The following is a 24474-nucleotide window of genomic DNA, read 5'->3' as shown; positions in this document are numbered from 1 at the left end:
TTCGACAAGACACTGACATGTCGGGTAGAGGCTAAATGGGTTTGGGTTATAAAAGGGTCCACACACTTGACACGTTTAATATATGAGTTGGGTTTAAGTTGAGTTTTTATAATTCTTTTACAACTCCTTAAAAACTTAGATAGGAAAATTTATATAGTATTTTAAATTCAAAGATTTAGTTTCAAATATTGTAATTTTTTTTTTTCATTCATATTTTTACCTTAATATTTTTGTATACTTTTTAAAATTTTTATATTTGTATGTGATAGAAAATGTGTGGTTGAAAATCACAAAAATCTCAACTTATAAGTTATAACTTATTGTGTGATTGAAAATTACAAACAGTTTTACATGACTAAAGTATATATTAAAAATGAGTTGGATATGAAAAATTCAATTTTCTACACAATTTGGGTTGGGTTGGGTCAAGGACTTGAGGTAGAATGACACGTGAATAAATAATGCCACTCCCTCCATTCTGAATAAAAACCTCTCTAGGGTTTTTCGCTGCTTTTTATTTCTTTCCAAACACACTTATTTTATTTTCCTCTAAATAAAAGCTTGAGAAACAATAAATCTTTCACACTGTGAAAAAATGACTTTTGTGAAACGTGCTTTCAGTCAAGCTTCCAGAGCTCTCATGGCGGCCTCCAACACCTCCGCCATCGTCGTCGCACCTAAGCAAGGCAGTTCCGCCGGTATCCGCAAAGTCGTTCCGGTGTCTCCGTCTCTCGCCGAGTTTTTCGGTGCTCCTGAAGTTTCTCGAACTGATGCAATGAAAAAAGTTTGGGTCTACATTAAGGAAAATAACCTTCAGGTATATTTTTATTTTTTTATACTATTTTTTTTTAATTATTATTATATGTTTAATGTTTTATTGATTAATATTTGTTTATATATGTTATAGTTTTTTTTTTTTACTTCTTTGTTTTTGTTGTTAATTTATGAATGATTTCTAGTTAGATGAATTAGGGTTTAGACACAAAATGCGAAAATATCGGTTAATTGATGAAGAGCAATAGCTACAGTTTAAAGTTAGATATACACAAAAGTTTAGAAGTATGATAGACATTATATCAAGATGTGATTAGTTAGGAAAAATAGGTAACATCTAGTGCCGTCTTCCGCTAGTTTTGGGTCTCAATACTGTCTACGCTGGTGTATGGGGGAGGTTGAGATGTAGACAGTCTTGCCCTTACCTAAGGTATAGAGGCTGCTTTCAGGTTCTACCTAAGGTAAAAAAGGACTTCCGGCCTTGCATGGAGTAAAGATTGAACCCTACATCTGTCTCTAAAGACAAAGGTGTTAACCACTTGATCCAACCTTGCGGGTTGTTTCATTATATAAAGACGTGATTAGGTAGGAATTATTTCCATGAATTCGGTCTTTTTTTTGTGTGTATACTAATCAATTTTACGAGAAGCAAAAGAAGAAGTCGCTGCAACAAAGTTATGTTTAGGATTAATATTGAGTATTCATGAGCTTACTAGCTTAATCAAATTTGAAGTAACTATGGCCACATTTTAAAATTAAAACTACCAACAGCATGAGGTGGGTAAAGAAAACAGGGTTTTGTAAAAGCTTTTTTTTTCCCTTTGTATTGGTTGGGGAAGGAGTGTGACAGAAATTGAAGGTTTGAAGTGACATAGGATTGACATAGTACTTAAGTTGTTAAAACTGAATCAAACTAAAATGATGTGTACGGTTTATATTTTCAAAGTTCGCATCATAGTTATGAACTTATAACCCATGAAATCAGGAGTTCTTTTCATTGTAACTTTTTAAGTTAGAAGTACCATGAAAGTGTTTGTGTAGGTTCATGTGATAAATGTGATCACTGATCACCTATCTGTCGTTTTTAAGGGCTATCTATGCATTTTGTTTATGATTGGATACTGCAATGGAATCTTGTTTCTCTTTGGTGAATATATGCATGCCTGTGTAACATATAAATCAGATGGTTTTGAAGTACTGAGAGCTGAAATTTTGAAAGTGGAAAGTGCCTTTCAGTTTTTCATTGGCATGAGATCAAACAAAACTTTTTGCCGAGCTAATGTCTTCTGTCCAAAGTATCATTATATCTGCAGCTTAATGAAGTTTTTAACTGATTGTTGCGGAGGAAACCTTGTTTTCTCCCAAAATGTCATGATATATGTTAAGACATAAATAATTGTAAATTTATAAGATTAAATTTTCTCTAGTACAAATCAGCTCCCTGTTTACCAGGCTTTAGTATGAAATGATTTTTAAAGAATTTGACATCAAATTCAGAAAGAGAATAATTTCTTGTTTAAATGCTTTTAATAATGGAGAATCAGAACATGCTTCTAGTGTGTTTAGATGTATAGCCATGTTTCTTGAAGGATTTCAATTGAGATTGTTTTGCAGTGTCAATTTCGTTGCTCTTTAACTCTCATGGTAATTTTTGTATGACATCCAGAGCGTAGACTTGCCTTATACTTTTCTTCGGTTTCAAGTTTATACAGTGATCAAATTCTCCAAACCATTATACTCGATTTTGCTACAGGTTTACCATTATTGTGCAAATTTGCCAAAATTAAAAGCACCAAATTCCTGAGAATGGGCAATATTGGATGAATTTGCACATGTCTAAATGCAAGTGTAACATTAAAATCGACACTTTTACCCAAATCATACATAACTGGAAAGTATTCTGTGCTTTCTTGCACTTCTACACAGATCAGTGTTTCTTTTTAAACGTGCAATGGTTCAGACCCCTGATCACTCTTATGCTACTGCTATGTGCTTGTTCCCACTTGGTTATGCTGCTTAAACGTGCATAATGGGCATCCAAGAAAGAATAACAGATTGGATTAGGGTCAAAATGGTTTCTATAATAAGCTGGTGAAAACTGGTCAGTTGGGTCCATCTGTCCACACTTTTGGCTTGTCTAACTCATTTGACCAATCGACCCTTATGCTCCGTCTGATTGTCCGCAGTCTTTTTTGGAAGATTATATGTATTCTCAAAAGATGATTGGATGGTCTTGCCCGTTGGCAAGCCTTTTTGAAGCTCGAAAAAAGCCGGAAAACTGTAAAGGAAGCGTACATCACCTAACCTAAAAAGATTTGTGCATATTTTGAAAAACAACCTAAATCTAAGACTACCCTAAAAAGATTTGTGCAGGCTACCATGAGACAAAAGATCTTCTTTCTAAAGAGCTGCTTTTTGTTTTAAGTTATCAAACCAATTTGAATTAGTCTATTTTCATATAATTGATTTAGATTGCTACTATATAGGCCTATAGGGTATCTCCATCTCAATTGTTACTTGACATATATGATATTGTGCAGAACCCATCTAACAAAAAAGAGATCCTCTGTGATGCGAAGCTAAAGACTATTTTCAATGGGAAAGACCAAGTTGGGTTCCTGGAGATTGCAAAGCTGCTATCACCACACTTTGTGAAGTCTGGTTGATCTTGCTATCAAATCAAAAACTTGTTACATGATGTGAATGTTAATTTTGGATTTATTAGGAAACCCATCTGCTCTCATGGCTATGCTTTTTGTTTCGGCGATCTTTTGAAACATGGCCTACAAAATTTTAACTGATGGCGCTTGTTAGTCATTATCATGTTGTGATTCTGAAACATGGCCTACAAAATATCAATTGATGGCACGTGTTAGTCATTATAATGTTTTGCTCATCTGTGAAAACCTAGTTTTCAAATTAATCTGGTACATTAGGTACCTACTCTAATATTTCAAATCTGTAACAAAACGATAGAATACCTATATTAGAGAATATTTACTAAAACTTAAAAACATATAACAAGTTAACAACTACTTTGAATAGCTTGATGCCAAAGCTAATTGATCGCTTAATCTAAACTTAATCTCTCCATCTGAATGTCATCATTCTGTCCCGTATTTGAGCCCAATAATGCTGAAGTTTCGTTGATCCTTACAAGTGCATTGGCTCTGCTTACGACTTTGTTTTTCAATTCTGTCAGATAACACATATACTGTTCCAACTCTATCGCATTCATCCCGTCAATATGCTCATCGTACCCGTAATCTTGATGAAAATTGTTCACAGGCAACGTTGTTCGATATGTTTTCTGGGTTGCTTGTGTTTCTGATTCAGCAATCACGTCTTGGTTACTGCTGTTATTAAGGTGATTATCAAGGACGATATCCACATGCGGGTAACCAAACGAATACATACGCCCACCTGGAGATTTAACGAGAATCGCTATCTGGGCTCCAGTCAATAAACACAATTCAGACGCTTTCTTGAAAAGCCCAGTTCTTCGCTTTGAGAATGTTACTTGGCGACTACTGTTGTTTTCGATTTTCTTCATCTCGATCTTTTTCCTGCCGGCTGTCTTTTTCTTGATGATGGTGCTAGTCTCCCCGACAAGGTTTGTTGTCGAAACCATGGTTGTGACTTTTGCGAAAAATTAATAATACGTAACAGTTTTATGTTTGTTATCTAATGATATGATAATGAGTTGTATTTATAAAGATAGAATTATCGAAGAGTTTAACGCGTCATCTCACCGCAATCGACTACGCGCTCAACAAACTACAAACATCTGCCGCGTATTTATTTTTGGAAGTTGCTAAACTTAAATACTTCATGTTTTATGGTTATGTATAATTTTTAAGCTATATGTTTTTAATCGTTACTTAGCATTTTCTAATATATCTTATTATTATATTATAATTAACCATAAACTTAAGGGCTTAAGGCTATATTATCTTTTTTACTGCCGAATTTCAACTTACAATTCTAGATTATTTAACAAATTTCTTTATGTCTGTACAATACATCAACTTATAATATAATAAAGTAATTATTTTTCTTACACTACAAGATTACAGCAAATAATATTAAATTATATCATTGTCAAAATTAAACCTTGGTCTCTACTTCAAGGAGTAAAAGTCTTTACCAAATTGGTTAACTCCACATTGACTAGTAAAATTATTAATTAATACCAAGTATAACAAAAAATAACAATAATATTGGGCATCAAGTATGATATATTGATATGGACAAAAAGGTAATTATATACTGTATGTTTTTTAAGTGCAAAAGAAGATGATATTTATGGACAATTAAAAAAATTTCTAACTTATGTGGAAAAAATGGGTGAAGTTAATATAATTGAAGCCATCAAACAAGGGTACATGAACGTAGATTCACATCTAGATCTAAATAACCGTGGCTATTCATGTTGTTTATAGTATATAACAACAAGTAAATATCTGATGTTTGATGAACGGTTTGTAAATCATTTGACATTACTTGTATTTGTTTAGTTAACAAATATAAACAAAAATGTGTTTGTTTAATTAAATGAATGAACAAATAAATTAATATAAACAATGCTTTTCTTCATATTCATTGTTAGACATTATAACTTTAACTCAAGAAAAAAAAAATGAATTCTAACTTACAAGATATTATATTGTGAAAGATATAAGTTATTTATCTTCTATATATAAGGATAGTTTTGCCATTTTATTCCATGACTTTTTCTACTCATATTTTTCTTTTATATATAAGGACAGTTTTGCCATTTTATTCCATGACTTTTTCTATTCATATTATTGTTTAACTTTTTTTGTTAAAAGATTAGATAAGTCATTTGTATATTTATTTCAAAACAAAAATTATATATTAATTTAATATAATTTTTCTTGCGCATAATATCTTAAGTTCGATCCTTAAAGATGACAAATCTTAGAGTTTTTTACTTTGAATACTTATAACAGTTTGTGGTCTTTGGGGTACTCACCGAGAGGTTTTGCAAAGGGAAATAATCTCTTCACAACTATTTTTAAGCCATTCACACAACACTGTGCTGGAATCATATAATCCATTATACAAAATGTTCGGGAAAAGAAAAACAAAAAAACAAATACTGGGTTTTGTTATTCTTCCATCTCTTTCAAAACAAACATCACTCAATCAAAAACAATCGACACAGAATTCAAACACAAAAATTAAATGAACCAATTAGTAGAAGAGCACTTTGACATCCTGACTAAAACTGGTCAGAAAACTGGTTACTCCAAACCCAGGCTTGTACCTACCTCTCATTCTCTCATTACTATTATATCTTTGGAGTTTGTTAATCATATCCGATATCCCGGCTATCAATTAACTCGTAGTAAAGTGCTGAAAATTATTTTATTTTTTCTATAAGAGACGGTTATTTTTATTAGTAGAATATATTTTAGCAAAATCATTATTTTTTCCAATCGTATTTTCTAATTCCAATTAAACATCTTTTCTTTCAATTGATATATGTATTTCAGTAAGTTTTTACTTTTTAGTATCAGAAATCATATATATAATGATAACCGTTAGGGAAAAGTTTGTAATGCTTATCACATAGATTAGAATTATAATCAGTGTATACGAATGTACCTTAGCGAATAATAAGGTTATGTTTTCCGCAGATAGAAGTTTACCTTCCGGTTGTAGACTAGTACTTGGGTGTTTGTATTTATTTGCATTATTTTCTTGACATTTAAAAGTCATATTTTATATCAGGACGAAATTAATACTTTTTCAAATGTGGAAAAGGAATGAACAGATAGTGGTTTTTTTAACAGGGGAGCGGTTCACAGTGACGGGGATTACCACCGAGCTGTTCATGTGTGGATTTATGCAGAAAGTACTCGACAGCTTCTTTTACAAAAACGTGCCGATTGCAAGGATTCATGGCCTGGATTATGGGATATCTCTAGTGCGGGTCATATCTCGGCTGGAGATGCGTCCCTTATCACTGCTAGGTAAAGCGACGGACTAGAGGTTGCAAAATGGGTGGGTTGGGTAATGGGGAGTATTGGACAAAAACAGGTGGATCTAGCAGCCAACACTGTTGTCCATGCTCGGTAAATGTTACAAACAGTTGATGCAGGGATTCTAAAGGTGACAAAGTAGGTGGGTTGGGTACTTTACCCAAAAAAAATGGTGGGTTGGGTAGTGCTCAACGGGTCAAACAGGTTCTGAGTAGTGAAGGGTGCATATTGGATTAGATTGAACCAAAACAATTTTATCTCTTCATCTCGTTAGAGAGGAGACATAACCAGAATTGACCCATTGACCTAAATTGCGCGAAATTTCCAACTCTATATGTGATTATAAAAGAGATTTATACTAATAATTTAAATCTTTTCAAAAAAGCAATGTAGGTTGTTAATCATATGAATATACATTGGGCGACTTTCTATCCACATTTTTATAGATAGTTTACCCAATTAACAAGTTAGAGCAAATATATATAACCCAAATCGACACATGTTAGGTATATAGGTCGAAATTGCTGTCTCTTAGTGTGTGGAGATTTTGTTGAACAGTCATCTTTATTAATAAGAATATCTGTATCATAGGAGAGAACTTCAAGAAGAGCTTGGCCTGACACTCCCAAAGGATGCCTTTGAATTGCTATTTGTTTTCATGCAACAGAGGTAAATTGCTAATCTTTGCTACTGTATTTATATTTATTTTTAGGGTAAAATAAATAGAATGCTCTTATAATGTAAGTAGTCATGTATCACTTGGCAAATGTGTTTTACGTTGAATTCAATTATTGTTTCACTTGACACATCATGTATTTAATATGTGAATTCAATTATTGTAAACTGGGTTTTTTTTCTTGCATCTAATGATAATTTTTAAATTTGCAGTGTCACAAATGACGGTAATTTCATCAATAATGAATTCGATGATGTTTATTTGGTGACAACAGTAGCCCCCATTCCCCAGGAGGCGTTTACTCTTCAGGTGATGGATGATTCAATCATTGTGTGATCTGAGGATATTTACCAAAACTTTGCTAGCTATGGCCTCTTGTCACTAAAGTTCATGGAATGCCTTCTGATGTCCATAGTTGGAGGTGGCATGATCTGCGGGTTGGGTAACAGTCAACAGAGGTCATTTTTAGTATGGTTTAGATTGGGTCGAATTGACCCAGACTCATTCTTGCAATTAATTAGGATATTAATAAACAAATCATTCACCAAATATGGTACACAAACAATATCATTACTATTGAACCTGACTGGATGCTATTGAAATCTAAACATGTGTTTGTTCTTTGTTCTAGGAATCTGAAGTTTCTGCTGTTAAATATATCTCTATTGAGGATTATAAACAGGCACTTGCCAAAGAAGATCCTCAATATGTTCCATACAGTATAGATGGACAATATGGTCAACTTTTTGACATAATTATCAAAAGGTACGTAACTTAGGATGCAAGCACTTGGATATTTTCTGGTAGAAGGATATCTTGATGCCAATGCATCGGCGGAAAAATTTATTATTTAGTTGAAACTTGTGTAGGTACCAATGTAATGCAGAAGCACGAAGTTTGGATATTCAAAAGATGCTCAACCGTTATGCTCCTATTTCACTTAGTGCAGAGGTTGTATTCTCCTTCATTTCGTTTATCTTTGTTTCTTTTGTGTAAATGGGTCAATTTAGGTTCTTTTGTGTAAGTAGATCTGTTTAGGCTATATTTGCCACCTCTACTCTAGTGTGACTAATCAAAATATTTTGACACAGCTGACTGGTCTGACTGTGGAGGACAAGGAAGCTATGATTTTACTCATTCGTGCGGCAAGTATGATGGATGATATATTCCATCAGCAGGTTTGTCTTAATGAATTCATAGCAGTTTTAGATAATCACCTGCTTGACTGATTATTTAAGGAATTAGTACATTAGATTGCATAAAACAACGTTCTTGTGATAGTAGAAGTTTCCAGTGAGATGGGAAGTCTCTCAAGTTTAGTCAAAAAAAGCGGTTATTACGTAATTTACCCTCTGATAATCAGTCTTGTTGCAGTTAACATTAAACTGATTATGGGACCCCCTAAAGGCCTAAATAGTCAAGAGAATTTGTTTATCTAAACTGTAAGAACTGATTATTGGTTGTTTAGTCTGAAGTGCTTTGATAGAATGTTTTCCTTCTTTATATCTTCTTGCTTTTCCATTGAATCAGGTTTGGTGCAGCAATCCATCTTTAAGGAAATGGTTAAAGGAGCATGCTCAGATGTCTGAATTCGACAAGTTAAAATGGCATTATTATCTGATAAACAAAAGTCCATGGTAAGACCCTGCACTGCAAGCCTATTTAAAAGGTTGCAGGAAAATAGTTAGCTACTATCAAAGAGAAACTTAGCCACAAATTTGTTGATGGTTTTCGTTTTTTAAGAAATGACATGGCATCTTTCATATAAAATTAATTATTAAATACAGGGCATCTGTTGGCAATTAATTAATTGTTATCTGAGTGAGTAATGTGAAGTTACTTGGTTTGGTAGGTCTTCCCTTGATGAGAATGAAGCATTTTTGACGACTGCCGACTCCGCAATTAAATTACTTCCTGAAGCGACAAAGCCAATTGCAGGGTGGAAAGGTCTTGAATACAGGGCTGCCTTTCCGTTGCAGAAACCACCTGGCGCCGATTTCTACCCTCCAGACATGGATAAAACGGTATAGGGTTTTCAGTATTTAAATGGTAAACTTGTTTGTGATTTCAATTTACCATGTCCAATGTTAAGTCAAATATTCTAGCATGATGAGACAGATGAGCAGAGGGGTGAAAATGGGTGAGTCCGCCAGGTTGGGTGAGAAATCATTTTCGTATGGGTCGAAACATGTTGGGTTGGAAAAAAATGTCCCAATTTTTTAAAGTTCTTCAAATTTATCAGTGTATGAAAAATGATTAGATTACCGCATAAAAGTCTAACTTTCTTGAACATAATATAAGAGGTTTTTATGCAATTGAAATTACACTTTGGATGACTTCCAAATTCCAATTCATTTGCCCTGTTGCCTTAAAAGATAATATTTTTAATTTTACCCATTTGGCTATTAGAGATAGAAGATAAGTACATAAACCAGATTGACCCGTCTATAAGTATATGGGCAGAACTTGCCACCTCTGATGATGGATGACCCAAAAGTTTTGTTTCTTGTGTCAGGAATTTGAATTGTGGACAAAGGGGCTTTCAGATGGTGAAAAACAAGATGCAGCTGGATTTTTCAGTGTTATCAGGAGGCATAGCGACTCTCACTTCAATAATACAACGTGTTCTGTACATGATCTCTATAGCATCCCTTATTCTCAAGAATATTCTGCATATCTTACAAAAGCTTCTGAATTATTGCATAAAGCAGCCAATCTGACTAGTTCACCCAGGTAAGGTTTTTTAAAAAAATTATGTGACCGTGTGTTTTAGAAAGCTATCGAATTTTGATGTCATTCATGTTTTTATAGTTTAAAGAGACTGCTTGACAGCAAGGCTGATGCTTTCCTCTCAAATGATTATTACGAGTCAGATATAGCTTGGATGGAATTGGTTAGGGCTCACTTCATTTCTGTGTATCTTTATTCACTAGTTGACCTTTTTTTTTTTTATCAAACACATGGAAGAGAGTAGATGATTTTTAAAAATTAGCTAATAGCTGGCAGCCTCAAAGTATATGGTTTTCACTTGGTTGTTATTATATCTTCTTTCATCTGTTACTCACATAAAAGTATTGAATACATTTAACCTTAAATATCGACTAGAATTGTTTCATGGTAGAGATGGAAGTGATGTTTTTATCAATATTATATATATATATATAACTTTATTAAAATAAAATTTGCTCTGCAATTGGTTGTAGAGTGTTATATAATTTGTTATGTAAATAGAACGATGAAATGAAGATGATGATAAAAATAACAATAATGATAGTCTGTTGTTTAAGCTAGTACATGTGGTCTTTTACTTCCTTTCATTATATGTTGCTTATGGAGGGCATATCTTATGTTCTATTAGGATTCTAAGGTGGATGTTACTATTGGCCCATACGAGACTTATGAAGATGAACTATTTGGATATAAGGTATTATTACATATTTTATACTCATTTTTGTTTTAGCACCAACTAGTGATGTTTCGAATTTGAATTATGAGCTGCGGAAATTCCCATGTATATCAGTATAAAAATATATTGTAATTGTATAAATCAACTCAGGCTACGTTTGAGGCGTTTATTGGAGTGCGAGATGACAAAGCAACTGCTCAAGTGAAACTATTCGGGGATCAATTGCAGGTGCCATCTTAGATCAATGTCACCTGCGTTCAGTTTTATGAACCCTAGTATTTATATATAATCAATTAAACATATTATGTAGGTTTTGGAGCAAAATCTTCCAATGGACAACGTTTATAAATCAACAGAAGTGATGGCTGCACCTATTCGTGTTGTGCAGCTTGTATATAATTCAGGGGTGAGTCCTATGGACATAAAAGGGATTTTTAGCTACTTGCTTTTTTTTTTACTAGCTATTTTTGGCATTACATAATATTTAGAAGAATAAAAATTATAAAGTTGAGATGTGTCGTTTTATGTATTTGAGGTCAGTGCAGGATGTGAAGGGTCCTCAAACTGTTGCATTCAACCTTCCAAATGATGAGCGAATAGTCAACGATCGTGGAACATCAATGGTGATGCTGAAGAATGTTTCGGAGGCAAAGTAAAGAATCGAACTCATGATCATACAGCTAAATATATCTTATTATGATTTTTTTGCCAACTACATTAATGCATAGCCAAGAGTAGCTTTTTCCTACCCGTGGCAACATCCCTAATTTTAACTCATGAACGGGTCGATTTGGGCAGTGATTTATCTCAAACGGGGCAAATAAAAAAACTTGAGCTAATATGGGAACTGGCCGAATGGGTTGAAACTCACCCAAACCTTAATTTATTGCATACAACTCCTAAATCGTTTATTGTAGAGATTCAAGATAATGTGTTTTTTGGTAATCATATTGAACACATTACGTATCTAAGAAAATGGAACAGAATGTTTTAGCTGACCAACTTAACACATACTAAAAATAACTGTTTCACCCAAACCTTACCAACCCACCTGATACTCCATCTCGTCATTCTTAATATTTCTCCAGTATTGAGAACTGAGTTGGAAAAATGAATTGTCAGGTTCAAGCTTATTCTTCAGCCTATATCTGATGTATGTATCTGTAAGGAAGAGCGGGAACTGGTTGACTTTGACTCTTTTTTCACTCATACAATTTGCCATGAGTGCTGTCATGGGATTGGACCACATGCTATAACACTTCCAAATGGTCAAAAGTCAACAGTGAGATTGGTCGGTTGGTTTACTATTATATTACTAATTTGATGCTTCTTGTTTATAATAAGCATAATTGCTTTATTTCTTCTCTTATACTAGTATGATATAACAGGAACTACAAGAACTCCATTCGGCTTTGGAAGAAGCTAAAGCTGACATTGTTGGTCTCTGGGCCCTAAAATTTCTCATCGAGAAGGTCTGTACTGATTTACTACTCGTATTATTTACATTTGTGCATACTTCTGGATCATGCATAAAAGACGGTAGCCCTAACTAGTGCTATTTTGTGAGCGCGACATTGAACATAGATGTTAGTATTTTGTAATACAGAACATATAACTTAGTATTCAAGTAGTACTATACACTATATGATTGGCAGTACATTGTGTGTAAACAAATTTACCATTCGATATGATTTACCAAACTTACTACCACCAAGGTGGCCTAGTCGTCAGGGTCTCTAATGTCCTCATAAGAGGTCTCAGGTTCAAACCTCCTTAGGTAATACATCTTAGGGTGGCTGGGTAAAGGGTTCGGAAACGGCCATGGGGATATCCCTGTTATGCCGAATACATCCGAGTCAGACTTGCGATCTCGAGGTAACTTTATATTAAGCATTTGTGTACCCATATAGTATCAAATAAAATAAGTTATTTTCTACTGTACTCTAAAAATTATATTATTCTATGGGGTGGCCAAATCATGTGGGGATTAGGAGGGAGGTATTTTACCGGCATCATATGGCTCATACGGGGTGGGTCGATGGGTATCCAATTGTGGTACCGGGGCTAGGTCCCCCCCCCCCCCCCCCCCCAAATTACCCTTTAAAAATTATATTATCCTTTTATGGGTATTATCTATTATGTCAGTATTTTCCAAGTCCTACTTTCTGACCAGGACCAATTTTAAAGAAAATGATGTAATGTTGCTGCTTGAAAGGCATGTCTGCTATTAATGTTGATTTTTGGCCCAGTAATCATGAAATGGCCAAAAGGTAATTAAAACACGAGGTACCAAAATATAATTTTTAATGTAAAGAGGCAACATTTTCTTTTACTCGTGTATTGAGGTCAGCATAATTCTTTTTTTTGTTTTAATAATGATATCAGTTGTTTTGACCTTTTGGGTTGACCAGGGTTTGCTTCCAAAAAGCCTGGTCAAGTCCATGTATGTTTCTTTTCTTGCAGGTTGCTTCCGTTCAGTACGTTTCGGGTTAGAGGAAGCTCATGGGTAATCTTTCTAGCCATGAATATTTTTATCTAATTAAATGTTTTCGAGGTGGTTTTTGACCCATTGTTTGGGGCATCTTTTTTATCTTGAGAGGGTCAAACAAAGTTATACTGCTAGATTTAACTTAAAGGGACGAGTCAAATGAATTAGCGGGCTAAATGTGTTGAAAGCCCTCTGAATGCATAATAAAACCCTTAATCTTTTTACCCCAGAAAGTTCAGCTTACATTGTAATAATTTTTCAAAATATTTTTTACGTAGAAAATCATAAAAAGAAGCATTAGCTAGCAAGCCCATCGTTTGTTTAAACCCATACAAAAAGTTGACTATTTGACCTGTTACACAACCCACCTATATTTCCACCATAGTGTCTGCTTAGCATAATTCTTCAATCAATTTTAATGAATTCTCAGAAAAGGACAAGCACTGCAGTTTAACTGGTTGTTCGACAAAGGGGCCTTTGTTTTACATCCTGATGACACATTCTCTGTTGACTTCGAAAAGGTATGTACATCCAAACATTTTTCTCTGATATATGTGCAGTTAAAAGTGTCCATACGAATTGATAACAGAAGATGAATTTTACTTAAACTGTTTCACTCGTCTTTATAGATTGAAGATGCAGTGGAGAGCTTAAGCAGGGTTATACTAACAACACAAGCGAAAGGTGACAAAGATGCAGCACAAGAACTTCTTGCGAAATACTGTGTGATGACAAAACCGTTAAAAATTGCTTTGGAAAAGCTCGAGAAGGTTCAGGTAAATTCCAAACCATTAAAATTGCAGCATTTTCTTCATAGCTATTTGTCAAAATTTCTACATCAAACTACATTTTTGTTATTGTGTCATACTCTCTCTTTGTGTTCTTTTCCACATATTACTCCTTTTTGCTATTATTGGACATTCAAGCATTTTCCTAAAAATTTCAAACGTATATTTATGACATGTATTTCGTTATCTAATTACTCGTTTCACACTCTTTGCTCCTCATTAGCTCTGCATTTTGCCAATTTGCAGGTTCCGGTGGATATAGCACCCGAGTTTCCAGTTGTTGAGAACCTGCTCAAGGAAGTGTAATATGGTTGTTTCTCTTCCCTTTTTTTTTCTTCCTAATCTTGGATGATTTGATGATATCCTTGATGAATAAAACATGTACAATCAAATCCTTTGATTCTAAGAAAATAAAGTATTACATGTACTTCTTTGTGTTTATTGTTCTTTTAAACAATCATGTGTTTGTAAAACCGATGTCTTACTCGGGTTATAAGTGATAAGAGGTTATAAGACCATCTTCATTCACAGATCACAACCAAACCCAACCATATTATTCCTTAAAAAAATAATTTCTCTCTTATATGTGTACTCAACCAAACTAAACTTAATTTCTACACTTTCATTAACAACCCAAACAAATTATATTTTTTTAAAGAAATAATAATGTTTTATATTTGCAACTAATTATATCAAATATAAATATTAAAAAACATACCACTTACAGTTATACATACTGCAACAAGATTGATGTTAAAAGAAGACCAAACAATGTTTGGTTAAACAAACCAGTCAACCCATTAAAAGATTCCCATTATACACGACCAAGCAAACCAAATTTGTATTGATGAGAATCGTCTAAGTGATAATCGATGTCAAAATTTAGACTATTAATAAAGTCCATCTGCAAACAGTAAAACCAAACGGTTTGATTTTAAACGTAAGGGATAATTGACTGATCGATGAGACTTCGACATACCATAGGGACAATCCATGTAATTTGTTTGAATATTTAATTGAAACATCTAATATAACAAATTAACCATCAGATTTAGTGGTTAATAATCTTAAATTTCTCATAAAAAAATGTTTGAGTTCAAATCTCATTAAGTAAATATCTTGGGGGTGGTCTAGGTAGAGTTTGAGAGCGACCAGTGCTGACTTAACCTTTTTGGTGGCTCCAAGCAAGATGAATTTTGGAGGCTTTTTTTGATGACTTGCAAGTTTTGATTCGTATCTCCTCATAACAAGTTTAGTTTAATTTATTTGTTTAGTCTGTCTTTGAACACAACATTTCCTTTAGCACATCCTCTAACAAGCGGAGATGTAATATAGACACTATGATTTCTAAAACCATTGTATAATTTAAGTTTGTTTTTCACATTACAAATGTAAAGTAACCTATCTATTAAAATTGTGGAGATGCCCCTAACGGATTTCATTGTAAAATAATAAAATAAAGTTGAAGTATAATAATATTACCTTGCCAATTAAAATTTGGGGGCTTTAGGCTCTTGCCTAGCCCAAACATATCATTTAGCCGGCCTTGGGAGCGACTATAGAAATACCTGATTAAGTTGTATATATATAAGTTAAAAACTCGTCCTCATTTAACACTACAGACAAGTGAAACATCTATTTACCCGTTTTATCAAGCCAACAAATTTATTCTAAACATGTATGGTTATAAACGAACGACATGCACACAAACAAGGGCTTGTAATGTTCTTTATTTCAAAGTAACTAGTGATCACGAATGAAAAACAAACATATAAACGTATCTTTAAAAAATATTAAGTTCGTTATGTTTAGCAGCAAATACAAATGAGCTTAGTAGAAAACATATAAAAAGAAACAAACAACTAACACTACATTCTTGAGTTTTTTATTTAAAGGATTGGAAAAGAAAAGACAAGAAAAATTGTCTTTTTTCATTCTTGAGTTTTTTGTTCTAAAAGAAAGGAAAAGGAAAGAATGGAAAAGTTAAGGCATTTTTCATCCAAAAGTTTCTGACCATAATTGGCCAGATTGTGAAGGATAATTTTATAACTTACAGGAAAATTACAAATTTATCCTCTCTACAACCATGTTATTACGTCCTTCCATTGACTCTTCCATTACCCAACACCCGCCATATACTTGCATCAGACTCCCGCCATATTTCTGCCTCTTCCATTACCCACTATTATTTATCCTTATTCCAATACCCAATACACAAATCCAATCATATTTCTCACACACATCTCTCTCCTTCTACAAACTACCCACAGTGAGGTAAATTTTATTTTTATTTTTATAATTAGAAGTCAAATTAATTTTGTTTATTGAAATTGCAAATATTTTTGTTCTTGATTTCTTGGAATTCTTAAATATTCGAGAAATCTTTAAATTTTTGGTTACAGGGGTTTGGGACACAAGTGGATTTGAGAAAATCGGGTTGACACTTTCATTGTTAAGGTACAATTTTTTAGGGTAATCCATATTATATATAATTATATATTAATTATTCTTGTATAGGAGTTTATAAATTGAAGTTTGATTGTTGTTCGTATTAGGTTGGTGTTACCATTTACACTTTGTGCTATCAAAAGAGTAATATTTTAATGTAAAACTCTGATAGTTCATAATATCTTTGAATTTGTGGCTGAAAATTTGAGTTTATAGCTTTTGAAAATCAGAATCCAAAACAAGAGATTGAACTAACTTATACACTGATTTTATCTTTAACAACAATAGCTATGATGATGACTAAAATATGGATTGATTTTTACCTCTTAAAAAGCTAAAGTACAAGGGAGTTTATTAGCTATTAAATGGAAATTACATTAACTTCTTGAACCATGTGATACTCTTTCGTTCATTAAGCTCAAATGAACTAAAATATATTGATTGCTATTGGTCTAACCAAGTGTAAGAATTATATTTTGTTTGTCCATTTACCAATTTAAATGTACTACAATTCATGGCCTTTTAAATGTACCTGAGTTAGTTAATCGCTTGATATGTTGCTCTTAGAAAAGTGAATAGCTTAGTATGTTGAAGCTCAGACTAGTTAATCTATGTAACATACTGTAAACTGAAACTAAAATCATTTGGATACGTAGATAGACTTGCAATGGATGACGAAATATATCTTGGGACTCAACATTTAGTTGCAATTAATCTGGTTTGTTTAGTGGCGGCTCTTATTATACATCGTAGGAGATGTAATAGAAAACGTTTAATTGACCCGGAGATGATGTTACATAATAAAAAAGTACGACAGGAGATTTTGCACAATCTCACCACAAGTGGAAAATGTCGTAAACTTATCCGAATGAGTGAGAATGCTTTCATGATATTGTGTCAAAAGTTGAAGAGCGAATGTGGTCTTCAAGCAACTCAACGTATGTGTGTAGAGGAACAAGTTGTTACATTTTTACATATAGTAGGCCATGATTTGAGAACTAGCCATGTCTCTTGGTTATATCGTCGATCAGAATCAGCTACAAATACACATTTTCATAGAGTTTTGAATGCAATATTATCACTAGAAGATCAGTATATTCAACAACCTACTGGTGATATAGTTCCAAAAGAGATTCAAGAAAAAAAGAGATTTTATCCATTTTTCAAGGATTGTAGGGGCAATTGATGGTACACATATTCGTGTGAAAGTGGCCAATAAAGATGCGGCTAGATATTGTGGTCGTAAGGGATATCCGACGATTAATGTGTTGTGCGCGTGTACGTTTGATTTAAAGTTCACATATGTTTTAAGTGGTTGGGAAGGGACAGCTTATGACTCGAGAATAATTAAGGATGCACTTACTAGAGATGATAAGTTAGTTATTCCTAACGGTATTTTTTTAAACCAAACTTCGTTGGATTAACATTTTTATATCATGATACTGATGTTACTACGTTTATAGGTAAGTTCTATTTGGTTGATGGTGGTTTACCTCATAAAAGCACCCTCGTAGCACCTTATAGAGGTGTTAGATATCATTTGAAGGAGTATTCTTCTCGTGGTCCTCGGAATAAACGTGAGCTGTTTAACCTTCGTCATGCCTCGTTACGGAACTCCATCGAACGCGCATTTGGTGTTTTGAAGAAAAGATTTGCTATACTTAGATGTTCAGAGCCTTTTTACTCGCCTGAGATACAATCTGACATATTTTTGGCATGCTGTATTTTACACAACTTTTTACAAGAAGTTGATCGTAACCAAGAACTTGAAGATAAAGTGGCACGCAAGATATTAAGTGCAACACAAGACCTGGAACCTTATGCTCCAAGAGAAATAGATGACAGTGGAGACCAACTAAGAAATTCAATTGCAAATGAAATGTGGAATGAATATTTGTTGGACCCAAACAACGAAATTAATATGTCTATCTAGTTGGTTGATATTTCTGGATGTATTTGTACTTTGAACCTTGTTTATTTTATTTCTGGATGATGAACTTCCTTTTCTACCATTCAGCTCTTAGCTTTTATTTTTTTTATCTAGCTCTTGTATTTATTTATGTTTTATCCATCACCTCTCGTATAGTGAAATTGATTGACCAGGAGCGTGTTAGCTCCACAAGCTGGCCAGTAACATACTTGTGTTTGTGCTTTTATTATTTGTATTAGTTATATCTTATTGGTTAGACTAATATATTATGTTTTATCTTATTGGTTTCTACAGAGATTACCAATGGCGAAAAAGTTAATGATGGAAATAACGTGAAGGAAGAGAGGATCCAATGGAATGTCAAGATGGATGCGGTTTTCATTGAAGCTATGAGGAAGGAACATGATGATGGGAATAGAATTGGTGGAACATTTACTTCTCTTGCGTATAGTAATATGGTAAATTATTTAAGAAAACATCTTCAAAGGGAGTTTACAAAAGAGCATTTGATGAATCGACTCAAAACTCTTAAACTCCATTTTTCTCAATGCTATGATATGTTTCGGGGACTTATGTTGAGTGGCTTCGCATGGAATTCTGAGACAAACTTAATTGAGGCCGAGGAAGAAGTATGGGAAACACTAATCAAAGTAAGATTGAAGTTTTTTTTAAGGACTTATCTTTTTATATCAATATTTCGTTTATATAAGAACTTATCTTTTTATGTTCATATATCTCCTTCATATAACAGGAAAAGCCTGAAGCTGCAAAGTGGAAAAACAAACAAATATGTCATTACGAAGAATTGTTGTATTTGTTTGCAAAAGATAGAGCAACATGTGCATCTGCTATAACTACAAAAGAGAGGAAAAATATTTTGAACAATGGTAAAAGAGTGGAAACAATTGAAGAGATTGATCAATTGTTAGAATCTGATGTGATTATTTTGGAGACTCCCCCTAATATAGATAATATTGATGTTAAAACAACTACAAAACCTTCTAAAGAGAAGCTTCCGACTATAAAGGCAAAAAATAAAAAGAAAAGAAAACTGGAAGAGGAGGAGGATTTCGAAGGTAAGGTCATGAGTTCCATTAAGGATGTAGCTGAAGCTATTCGAGAAAATACAAAGGTATTATTTTTATTTACATTATGTTTGAATTTTATGGTTAAATCCAGCCAACGTCATGTTTTATGAGTAGTTGCTGTCTTATTTTAATTGGATGGTTAAAATGTGAACTTTTTAATACGTCTACTTATTATCAAGGTAATGAAGAGCTCACGTCCACATGTTTACTCTGAGGAGGAGATCTACATAGGACTAGAGAGTATGGATTTGGCTCCAAATCAGATTAGAAAAGCTTATCTTTATTTGGTGGAACATCCGGGAAAAACACGTGCACTGTTTGGATGTCCTTCCATTATGCGGAGGGAAATGCTAGAAGAAATGATGACTGCAAGTGACTGAAACAATTGTGTTTTGATTGTTCTACTATCAATGTAAGTAGTTTATTTAGCCTAGTAGCCTAATCATTGTAGTGGATAAGAAAAAGGCTTTTGATGTTGTTGTTGTTAAGCTTCAAGTGTTCTTTTGGGGATGTTTAGTACTTTTCTATGTTGCTTTCTTCATAATTAGGCTGAATTGCTTGTCACTATGTTAAATCGCGTCTGTCATTAGCTTGTATGTTGCAACAGACTTATGTACTTTAGTATTTTGGTTAAAGCTTGAGTTGGAACAAGCTTATGTACTGTAGTATTTTAACTTTTGGGAATGTAAAAAATCTGCACTTATTTGGGTTGTTTTAAGTGACATAATTCATGGTTGTGGCAAAAATGATGATAGTGGATGCAATTTTGGTCCAGGCAGTATGTTGGTTGGGTGTGAAGGTAATGTTGATGTCTTGTTTTGTTTGAGTAGGTATAGTTTTATTGAGTAATTATATAAGAAGGATATAATTGTAAATTTGTATTTTTTCCCCTTTCTTTTCTTTTCTTATTAACTCAAGAATATCATTATATTTCTATTTTCTTTTCTTTTTCTTTAATTTTCATTTCAACCCAAAAATGTATTTTTTTTTATATGATTTTTTATCTTTTCTTTCCATGTCTAATCCTCTCTTTTCTTTTCTTTTGAAAAAAACTGAAGAATGTAGTGTAAAAGTAACTTTCCATTGGTGAACGTCTTATCGAACTTTGAGTTTTGCAAAGTACCACCCAATATTTAGTGGTCTAATACGAGACGTGAGATCAAGTGATTGTTGAGTTTCGTGAGGATAAAAACAAACCGAATAAGAATCTACCCGACTTGACCCAAGAAAGACGAATCGATCCGACCCGAATATTCTCACGCAAAGGCTCAGCCCCAAAATTTGTGATATCCAAAAAGATAATCCCTTCCGCAAAGCAACCACCAGAAAACTCCTAATTTCTCCGTTTCCGGCCATGACTCTTTCAGAAGACGAAGACGACAAACATCTCGCTCAATTCCTTGAATCCGAAGTCTTATCTGAAATCTCCGACCAGGTATCTAGATCCAATCTATTCTATACATATATATATATCTGTGTGTATGTATAACTACATTATATAATATTATTTTATATAATATGATGATCATCAGCGAATGATATTATTTGGTGATGTGGGTGTTTTTTTTCAATAAAAATTTGGACTTGATGTGATGTGATCCAGGAAGATGAAGATTTGTTGAAAGAGGATGAACCGCAGCCGAAAAGGCTTAGAGTCGAGCAAAACGGCGTCGTTTGTTCAAGTTCTAGAAGGATAGATGATGGATTCTTTTCTAGGGTTCCTCCTGAGCTTTTTCCTCATATCCTCAAGTTTCTGTCATCTGAGGTTTATTTTTTATTTTATTTTTAACGTTATTCGGTTACGAAAAAAAAAAGTTTTGTTTTTTTATTATGGATTGGATATTTATATTTGTGATGATTATATTGCAGGATCTTGTTGCATGTTCGGGTGTTTGTAGGTTCTTATATTTTGCATCTTCCGACGAAGCCTTGTGGCGTCGCTTGTGAGTTCACTTTCTTTGATATATCTGATCTAAAAAGTTTTGTTTTTTTTTTATCATGGATGCTGTTGGTTCTTTATCGTTCTTGAGCTGTTATGAGGGTTTGAGTTGCGTGTCACATAGTTAATTGGCTGTAACGCTTAATTTGTATGCTAACTGTAGGTACTGTATGCGGTGGGGTATTTTGCCACCAACGAAAACTTTGCGTGATCGTGCTTGGAAGAAGCTGTATATTCAGGTAGCTTTATTATCTTAATACTATGAAAATTTTGTGGATTCTTTTGTTTGGTCTCATAATAGATGAATGGATGTATCTTATGTGAAAACTTAAAGACCTTGGTTTGTATCCCAAAGAGGGCACATTTTGCAAAGCTACGTTTTCTTACTTTAACGATCCTAATTTACGGACTAAAATCAAGAAACTTGCTTTTAAGTTTGTTTATCTTATGTCATCAATGGTAAGTATAAAAAATAATCTGTCTTAAAGGACTTTAGAGTATGTGGAAGTGGTCTGTGTTTTTGGGACAGAGGTGGTATCATTATGATATTATAAATATATTTTCTCACGTAACCTCTGCAAAGGTTGTGTTTTTATTCTTCAGTTTTTGTAGAATTCATAGAAAGAACGAAACTATAATTTGTAGAATGTAAAGGAGCTGAGGTTTCCAGTCATATTACTAGCTTTATCTGATTATACGGAATCAATTTATCAACATAAGTGTTGAATCTCGTATGGTTGCTCAAAAGTTTGAGTCTTTGAGGGAAGAGACACAAAAGTTAAAACTTCAGATTGCCAAAAGGGTAATTTTATTTAAGGTAAACATAAATGCAGAAGTCTTGTATACATTGGGACAGAGCTCAGAGGGAGTATATTGCCATTGCAATATCGTTTAGGCTTTATTGGCACGCCGTCTAGCTCTTCTGAATAAATTGATTGTTATTATCTGGTACTTGCTAAAGTTTAATCCGAAAATTAACTCTAAACTCTAATATACTCAACGATGTAGTCGAGGCTATCTTTTTAACATTTACTATGATTATTTTGATGAAACACAAGCTTTTTATTTATAAAAGAACCAAACTTTCCATTGTGTAGCGTGATGAAGAAGACATGGTTGAGTTCGTTAGGGATTGTCCCAACGAGTTTAAAGAGTACTACATCCAAATGCAGGTAGCAAAAAGAAGCCAAGCACCTCTTTCTTCACAGGTAAAGATAGTTCATTGCTAATCTACCTATATCATTTGGGCTTTAGGGGTGGTAAAGTGGACGAATCAAAATTGTTAATTTATTACCTGTCTCCAAATAGGAATGGGTTGGGTTGAACTTGATGTCTATGTCCAACGGTTAGTAAATATTTTGGTCATTACATTTCTTACTTGCATATGTAGTTGAAAGATGACTGGTTGATTCTGGACAAGTCTGTTGCTGATCAAGTCTCCACATGGAAGAAAAGTAAAGGACTGGCTGATAAGGTGTTTTCTGACCATAATTGTACTGGAGAAAATTGTTCATACTATCAAATTGGAGATGTTTTTGTCTGTGAGAATACTGGATATGTTCATGGTAAGAGTTACTTTTTTGCCCATTCCGACTTATTGTTGAACAATGCGTTAAAGTTCATGGATACATGGAAGTTGGAGTCTAAGGGCTTTTCATGGTATTACTTTGCTTGTGCAGTGTGTGATGATACTTGCAAGGAGGCTGTCCTTGATCCAGATAACGAGCTATTGGTGTGTACCATTTCGGGACATTGTTTTGATCGATTGCTTTCCCCATCTGAAACTGGAGGAGACATTGTAAGTTACATCACTATTCTCTGGTGTTGCCTTGCCTGCATATAAGTAGTTCTAGAAAAACGAAATTGCATATCTTGAATATACTCATTTATTTAGTGGAAAACTGAAAGTTTTAACTTTTTTGTTCTCATTTGTGAAGGTTTGATCTGTTTTAACAGAAAACGCTACGAGTTCTTAAATAATTACTCTATTGTTTTTGAGTCACATTCTGTTTGCATTGAAGCCTCCTTTGCTTTGCCATGATAGATTGGGTTTTGGTAATCGTTGTCTTTGTTATCCTACGTATGTGCTTTGGGTGGAGGTGGGTGTGGGTGGATTAGGCACATTAAGTAACATGTCAGAATGATTATCAAAATCATAATAATCTAACTGTCTCAACAAAATAAATGATTTATACATTAAATTTACATATTTAACAAGTTTCTACCAGTTCAACCCATGTGACCTGTTCCCATTCCAGCTTAGTTGTTTACTCAATTGATCCGTTAGAGTTGAAACATGACCAGTATCGACCCAATTATAAGTAAACAGGTTAAAGTTGCTACCTTTTGTCAAACGGGATAAATAATAGCAGGACTATAATACACATTGGTTAAACACACTGTGCTTGAAAATGCTAATTCTCTTTTTTATGGTTGAAAACTAGGAGGAACAGCTGCAAGCAGGGGTCACGGACGAAGCAGAGCCATTTATGGGATCTGGCCGTTTTGGTACTCTAATCTCAGTCCTCACTTATTCCTTGTGTTATACTGTATCATTTACATCTTAATCACATTAGTTATATGTTTCGTTATATGTGTTGTAGCACGGGCCTATCAGTTGGGTTATAACTGTGAAGATGAGAAAGAGCTCGAAGCCTGCCTGAGGTTCTGCTAAGTTTGATCTTGATATGCATGTAAACTTTCTTCCCCGGCTCCCTGCTGTTGGAGCTTGACATTGTATTGCTGTTAAATAATCAAGTTATTTATGTTATGTCAAAGTTAAGTATTATTATATATTGCAATTTGTAATAACTTAGTTCAAAAGGGGGAAAAGATTCCCACATATAATGTAATATAAATGTTAAAATCGGTTATGAGTTCAAGAGGTGGTGGTTTCAAGTATCAATGGAGATTAATTTGAGATAATAAT

General features: G+C 33.7%; 5 protein-coding genes across 6 annotated transcripts; 4 read left to right on the top strand and 1 right to left on the bottom strand.

The window, feature by feature from the left end:
* The first annotated feature begins 474 nt into the window (after positions 1-474).
* On the top strand, positions 475-3591 carry LOC122584965 (upstream activation factor subunit UAF30-like). Its single transcript, XM_043757057.1, has 2 exons — positions 475-817; positions 3315-3591. Exons 1-2 carry the CDS (start codon positions 596-598, stop codon positions 3438-3440), a joined length of 348 nt encoding a protein of 115 aa, XP_043612992.1. The 5' UTR covers positions 475-595; the 3' UTR covers positions 3441-3591.
* A 113-nt stretch (positions 3592-3704) lies between these two features.
* LOC122584964 (agamous-like MADS-box protein AGL62) lies at positions 3705-4518 on the bottom strand. Its single transcript, XM_043757056.1, has one exon. It carries the CDS (start codon positions 4403-4405, stop codon positions 3845-3847), a length of 561 nt encoding a protein of 186 aa, XP_043612991.1. The 5' UTR covers positions 4406-4518; the 3' UTR covers positions 3705-3844.
* A 1348-nt stretch (positions 4519-5866) lies between these two features.
* LOC122584962 (nudix hydrolase 3-like) lies at positions 5867-14567 on the top strand. Of its 2 annotated transcripts, XM_043757054.1 has the most exons (21): positions 5879-6056; positions 6594-6773; positions 7374-7451; positions 7671-7767; positions 8090-8223; positions 8328-8409; positions 8550-8636; positions 8989-9095; positions 9311-9482; positions 9974-10191; positions 10270-10351; positions 10817-10882; positions 11015-11092; positions 11175-11270; positions 11410-11516; positions 11987-12155; positions 12253-12336; positions 13276-13370; positions 13783-13873; positions 13982-14128; positions 14387-14567. In XM_043757054.1, exons 1-21 carry the CDS (start codon positions 5983-5985, stop codon positions 14444-14446), a joined length of 2304 nt encoding a protein of 767 aa, XP_043612989.1. In that variant the 5' UTR covers positions 5879-5982; the 3' UTR covers positions 14447-14567. The 2 variants fall into 2 exon arrangements, 1 of the variants encoding a protein (XP_043612989.1); XR_006321621.1 differs by lacking the exons at positions 13783-13873; positions 13982-14128; positions 14387-14567 and adding an exon at positions 13038-13134 and having other exon boundaries at positions 5867-6056; positions 13276-13364.
* Positions 14568-17255: 2688 nt separating this feature from the next.
* LOC122593689 lies at positions 17256-19986 on the top strand. Its single transcript, XM_043766137.1, has 6 exons — positions 17256-17700; positions 17765-17980; positions 18052-18432; positions 18813-19168; positions 19270-19650; positions 19786-19986. The coding sequence occupies exons 1-6, from the start codon at positions 17256-17258 to the stop codon at positions 19984-19986; spliced, it is 1980 nt and encodes a 659-aa protein (XP_043622072.1).
* An 820-nt stretch (positions 19987-20806) lies between these two features.
* Positions 20807-24322, top strand: LOC122608480 (F-box protein SKIP31). Its single transcript, XM_043781588.1, has 9 exons — positions 20807-21041; positions 21210-21371; positions 21476-21549; positions 21709-21784; positions 22643-22753; positions 22936-23110; positions 23225-23343; positions 23990-24053; positions 24149-24322. Exons 1-9 carry the CDS (start codon positions 20961-20963, stop codon positions 24217-24219), a joined length of 933 nt encoding a protein of 310 aa, XP_043637523.1. The 5' UTR covers positions 20807-20960; the 3' UTR covers positions 24220-24322.
* The last annotated feature ends 152 nt before the right edge of the window (positions 24323-24474 follow it).

The sequence above is a fragment of the Erigeron canadensis genome, chromosome 1 (genome assembly GCF_010389155.1).
Source record: "Erigeron canadensis isolate Cc75 chromosome 1, C_canadensis_v1, whole genome shotgun sequence".
NCBI lineage: Eukaryota > Viridiplantae > Streptophyta > Magnoliopsida > Asterales > Asteraceae > Erigeron > Erigeron canadensis.
Note: the sequence above shows the minus strand (reverse complement) of the source record. Positions and strands in the feature narration are given on the sequence as shown.

Coding starts and splice junctions, on each gene's coding strand:
- LOC122584965 (XM_043757057.1), top strand. CDS start 596: ATGACTTTTGTGAAACGTGCTTTCAGTCAAGCTTCCAGAGCTCTCATG. Junction 818..3,314: donor TTAAGGAAAATAACCTTCAG/GTATATTTTTAT, acceptor GATATTGTGCAG/AACCCATCTAACAAAAAAGA.
- LOC122584964 (XM_043757056.1), bottom strand. CDS start 4,405: ATGGTTTCGACAACAAACCTTGTCGGGGAGACTAGCACCATCATCAAG.
- LOC122584962 (XM_043757054.1), top strand. CDS start 5,983: ATGAACCAATTAGTAGAAGAGCACTTTGACATCCTGACTAAAACTGGT. Junction 8,224..8,327: donor TTTGACATAATTATCAAAAG/GTACGTAACTTA, acceptor AAACTTGTGTAG/GTACCAATGTAATGCAGAAG. Junction 8,410..8,549: donor CTATTTCACTTAGTGCAGAG/GTTGTATTCTCC, acceptor ATTTTGACACAG/CTGACTGGTCTGACTGTGGA.
- LOC122593689 (XM_043766137.1), top strand. CDS start 17,256: ATGGATGACGAAATATATCTTGGGACTCAACATTTAGTTGCAATTAAT. Junction 17,701..17,764: donor GTATATTCAACAACCTACTG/GTGATATAGTTC, acceptor CAAGGATTGTAG/GGGCAATTGATGGTACACAT. Junction 17,981..18,051: donor TAAGTTAGTTATTCCTAACG/GTATTTTTTTAA, acceptor CTACGTTTATAG/GTAAGTTCTATTTGGTTGAT.
- LOC122608480 (XM_043781588.1), top strand. CDS start 20,961: ATGACTCTTTCAGAAGACGAAGACGACAAACATCTCGCTCAATTCCTT. Junction 21,042..21,209: donor TATCTGAAATCTCCGACCAG/GTATCTAGATCC, acceptor GATGTGATCCAG/GAAGATGAAGATTTGTTGAA. Junction 21,550..21,708: donor GAAGCCTTGTGGCGTCGCTT/GTGAGTTCACTT, acceptor TGCTAACTGTAG/GTACTGTATGCGGTGGGGTA.